At 32.7% G+C, this 5,380-nt stretch overlaps 1 protein-coding gene across 1 annotated transcript; it reads left to right on the forward strand.

Moving 5' to 3' along the window:
- The first annotated feature begins 2,557 nt into the window (after window positions 1-2,557).
- Window positions 2,558-4,639, forward strand: LOC143612929 (protein FAR1-RELATED SEQUENCE 5-like). The gene is made up of 6 exons (XM_077086785.1): window positions 2,558-3,117; window positions 3,199-3,256; window positions 3,344-3,457; window positions 3,718-3,849; window positions 3,935-4,180; window positions 4,292-4,639. Exons 1-6 carry the CDS (start codon window positions 2,558-2,560, stop codon window positions 4,637-4,639), a joined length of 1,458 nt encoding a protein of 485 aa, XP_076942900.1.
- Window positions 4,640-5,380: the final 741 nt, after the last annotated feature.

A 5,380-nucleotide genomic window follows, 5' to 3' on the forward strand; every position in this document is an offset into this window, starting at 1 on the left:
AATATTTATTTAACTTTTATGTTATGTTTTAAATATATTTTTGAAGAATAATTATTATTATGCATAAATTATGATAAAATTATCTAATTGATAACGGGCCGGATTTGACCTTTGTAAGTTAAATGAGCTTGGGTTCAAATCGGGCCTAAAAATAAGTTTGTCTAATAGACGTGTCCAAGATTCACTCATTGAGCTAAATGAACAAATAATAATTTTATTTGATGTTTTAATTAATAAGTAGTGAACTCTGAATAATTTTGTGCAAATTTTAATTATAATTACTTAACAAAAGATTTGGGCTAAACCAAACAGAATCAAAATAGAAAACCCAAAAATTTAAAACTGAGCTACTACTTGCATTTTTTTAGCTTAATCTGTTTTAGCCACTACAAATAAACACAACCCGAATTGAGCCATCCGTCGCCAGATCAGTCAAAATAGTCAACTATCGTCTAAACGTATGACTATGTTCTTATATATTGTTATTAAAGTCAACTTGTTTGCATAATCCGGTTTAAAGTTATCAAAAGTATGATCGCCAATCACTATCAAGACCACCACACAAATGAGATTGCTGCATCTGATCGGTTCCGCTAACAGCAGGTCAGATGCATTTTGTTTTGTTACCAAATCTGCATTTAGGTACTATTTTGCCTCTTTTTTTTTTCTATGAGTTATGGGTAAAGAGATTTTGTTCTACAACAGTTGTATTTAACAGTTTTTGTTAGAATTTATTTAGATTATGTCAAGAACAAAAGTTTCTGTCTTTTTTGTTTTTGTTTTATGTCTTCATCTTGAAATTTTAGACAAAGTTTTAGTTTTCACAATATACTTTGGTTATGTATTTTTATGTGGCCCGTTTCGGCCCATACTTACCCAGACAAACCAAATGACTTCTTCTTAAAAAATGGCATGATGTGACCCAACTATGTCTTATCCGAACCATATTGACCTTAATTAAAAAGTGGGTCGTTTTGATCTCAAGGCGTCTTGTCCGAACACGTTTTGACATGTGACCAAATTAACCCCATTTAAAATGGCTCGTATTCTCAAAATTTTGAAGCATTAGAATTTCCCTTTGTTATAATTTTTTAACTGTGACCCATACTTTAAGCTTGAAACTTCCCACATTGCCCTCAAATCAAAAATTTATTTGATGATTTTGATGAATAACTTGATTCTTTCGGTCAAAGTCATAGGTCTCTCAAAAGACTACCATGAGCTAAATTGAAGAATAATGATACTTCAGATGTGGATGTAGTAGAAGGTATTCTTTCGAATGAGGATTTCCGAAGAATCAAAGAACTAAAAGTAAGTTTCTTTTTTACACCACAAAATGTAATTATGCTTCAATGCTAATTATAACTAATCTGTAAAAATAGGAAAAGAAGGAAGCAAAACTTGCATTGGCTATGGATTGTTATGAAAAAAATTCAAATTCAAAATGAGTGTACATTAAGGTTATGAGCTCTGATCAACTTTAGTTTGTGGAAGAAAGCTTTTACAAAGATCCTACAAAAATATGTGGAAGTATACATGTAATTTCTTTTGCCACCATAGATATGTAAGATCAGATTGATTTAGTTTTTGTCTGATTTAGATTTACAAAAATTAGTTTATGGTGATAAGCGGTATGAATTTTCCTACATCAAAGTTAATATGGCATTATTAAAGTTACATTTTGCATTTTGTACATAATCTGATTTTCATATTGAAAGTTGTATTCGAATCCCGCCGCATCGCGCGAGTTTCTACTAGTATATATATATAAAAGATGGAATACGCTAATGCTTATCGTATAAAACCGTACGCGACATTTGAGAGCGTCAATCTACACCTTCGATTCAGTTGCGAGCGGTTGAGAAGATTATGTGTATTTTAAGCGAGAAATGTACGATCGTCTTTTTGATTCGTAATCTAAATTTGGTAATTTGCGTATAAAAGTTTACGATCCTGATATTTAGCTTAATCAAAATCAATTTCTTATTTACGAAACAATTTTTGTTCTGAAATGATCAATTGAGCTCTCTTGAGTACACGAACCAGTTTTTCAATCGATTTTGTGATTTACGGTTTTGAAAGGGAAGACGATCGTGAATGTAAGTTTTTGCTCTGTTTGAACTAATCAACAGTAGATGTATACTACGTTTATAATCGTGGCAGTAACCTGTAAGTTAGTTTCTATGAGAATCATATGATAATTGATTAGTTTAGTTTACGAGCGTGTTCATATTAGGAGTGTTTTAACATGGTTGATTTTTTGTGTTTATACTATGAGCGTATTAATATGACTGATTATAATGTTATAAAATATGAGCGTGTTATGATCGTGTTCATATTAGGATTGTTAAAGTGGTTGACTTTATCATATGAGCGTGTTTTGAGTGTGTAGTTTATTTATTTTATCATATGAGCGTGTTTGGATTACTTTATGACGTTTGATTTGATGTTTATGTAGTAAAGATTTGGAGTTCGCAAAGGTGGATCTTACATGCATGATGGTGTAGTAAAGACCAAGTATTTTACATGTTGTAAAGAAGGTCACAAACCAGCCAAAATGTACGATTCAAAAGCTTATTGTAATGAATCAAGAAAGCCATATTATAAAATGAGGAAGAGACCGACAATTAGATGTGGTTGTAGAGCACATCTACAGTTAAAATATGTTGACAGTGTAATTTTTGAAGTACATGATTTTGTTGAAGGCCATAATCATAGCATGGTAGCAGATTCTAATATACAGTTTGTTCATTCTGCGAGGAAGTTAACACATGTCCAAGAGGAAGCTATTTATGAGTTGTCTAATCTGAACCTGGGACCTATTAAAGCGTTTAACTTTATGAGAACACAGTATGGTGGTTTTGAAAAAGTAGGTGCAACTAAAGATGATTGTATGAATTTTAAACAAGGTTTGAATTGTTATATTGGAGAGTATGACGCTGAGATGATTCAAAAATTGTGTGCGAAGAAAACATTTTCATATGATTATTCTTTTGAATATGATGTCAATGATAATCGTGAGTTAGTTCGTGTGTTTTGGGCTGATGAGATTTCAAAGAGTAATTATCTTGCATTTGGAGATATTATATCTTTTGATGTTACATTTAAGACTAACAAGTAAGTTATTGATCCATACAGTTTCAATATATTATTCTAGCGTATTAGGTTGAGTGTATGAATATGTTTTTTTATGTATAGGTACAAGATGGTTTTTGTACTGTTTACGACAATTGATAACCATTGTCCTAGTGTGACTGTCGGTGCTGGATAATTAGCTTCTGAAACTATTGAATCGTACACATGGTTATTGCATATGTAACTTAAGTCATTTTGTAGTGCACAGAAGGTTGTTGTTAATGATCAAGACCCTACTATGAAGCAAGCTATTGCATCCGTGTTTCCAAATACTAGGCATAGGTTATATATATGGCATATCATGAAGAAAGTTGCTGACAAGGTAACCTTTAACTGTGTTTGTTTTAAGCAGCTTAAATAATGAGCGTTTTACAAGCGTTTCATGGTAATAGTCTTTTTCGATATTAAATATGTGAGCGTAACAAATTCTATATATTGGTAACGAGGGTTTCATAAGCGTTTAACATTTTGTTATATCAGGTGGGAGCTGATTTATGTAACAACGAAGGTTATAAGAGTAGGCTATGTAATATTGTGTGGACGGATTCAATTAGTCCTTTTGAATTTGAGGAATAATGGCAGGCTATAATGGTTGAGTTTGAGCTTGACAAGAATAAATGGCTTAGTGATATGTATGAAATTAGATTTGATTGGATACCTGCTTTTCATAGAGACGAACCTTTGTCTGAATTGATGCGTACAACATCAAGATCAGTGAGCGAAAACCATTTTTCGGACAAGCTACAAATTCTCAGTTAACATTAGTTGAGTTTTCAACCATTTTGATTTTTGTATGGAGATACATAGATACAATGGCAGATGGTGTGATCATGATAGTAGGTACACGTATCCGCAGTTAGAAACTAGAAGTTATCTTGAAAGGGAAGCGGTTAGGATATATACAAGATCTATTTTTAATGATGTTCAAGATGAAATGAATCAAATTGTTGGTGGTGTTTCACAATTCAGTTCTTGTGAAGAAGAAGGAGGTTATTTGAGGTGTAAAATATGGGATTTTAATGCGTATGTTCCCGGATTTTTGGAGGTAAGTATGAGCATTTAGTAAGCGTTTTAGTTTAAAGTTGTTTAAACTTAAATTAATCATCAAGTGTTTACTAAGCGTTTAAATTGAGCTTTTTACATTTTCTTTTTTTAGGTTGTGATTAAGAAATATGGTGAGTTTGGTGAAGAATCTATTGCAACATGCTCCAGCAAAAAATTTGAACAATATGGTTTGTTGTGTCGGCATATTTTCTACGTTATGAATATGTATCAAGTCAAGAAATTCCCGAAAATATATATAAAAGATCGATGGAGGAAAGAGGTTGCGGTGAATATCAGAACAGTTCCAATGTCAGAGTTTGGTAATAATCAGAACAGGAAGATCAAAGAGATTTCAAGAGAAATAAAATACGCTGGTGAATACCTTATCAATAGTTATGTTGCAGATATCAATGAGTTGATTAAAATTAGAGATGAGATGAATTTGATAATTGAAAGGTAGTCTTAACTCGGTATGAAAGAGTACGTCCATCTAAAAGGGATAGATTTGCTGTTGTTTTAGGTTTTGAACAACCATCGGAAGTTACTGTTCATGTACCTACTCGAATAAGAAACAAGGGTCATGGCTCACACAAAAGAATTAAATCAAGGAAAGAGATAGCCATTAGTCGATCTGGGAAGAGTTGTAGGGAGTGTCAAATTTTTCACCAACCTGGCCACAACAGCAGAACTTGTTAAGCATTGCAGCAACAACAACAACAATGAATCCATAGTGAAGAGTTTTTAAGCGTTTCAGGCAATTGATTGTTTTAGATAGAAAGAGGTAGTCATTGTTTTATATTGTGGGTTTTATAGTCACCTTTTTTTACACATGCGTATCATAAGCGTTTAGATAAAACTTTTTATTTATTTATATTTTAAAACACGCGGGTTACACCCGTGGCAGACCATCAGACCATGCAAACTTACAAGATAAGATTTTTTTATAAAAAAAAAGAAAACAAAAAGCTAACATCATCAGACCCCATCAGCCCATATCACTCCCTGTTCTTGATGATCTCACGCCCAACTTCCTTGAACTCCATGTTGATTGACACTGTTGAAACCGTGTCAACCAAGGTACCATGCACGTAGTCGTAGCATGTAGTCTGTTGTTTTAGGAACTCAACAGTTTTTGCCTTGAACTCACTGTCTGGTAGCTCCGTTAGTTCGTCATATGCATCAAGAGTTTTGGATTTCTCTT

Source organism: Bidens hawaiensis, unplaced genomic scaffold, assembly GCF_021521415.1.
Source record: "Bidens hawaiensis isolate Kalapana, Puna unplaced genomic scaffold, B.hawaiensis_p1.1 tig00036154_1, whole genome shotgun sequence".
Lineage (NCBI taxonomy): Eukaryota > Viridiplantae > Streptophyta > Magnoliopsida > Asterales > Asteraceae > Bidens > Bidens hawaiensis.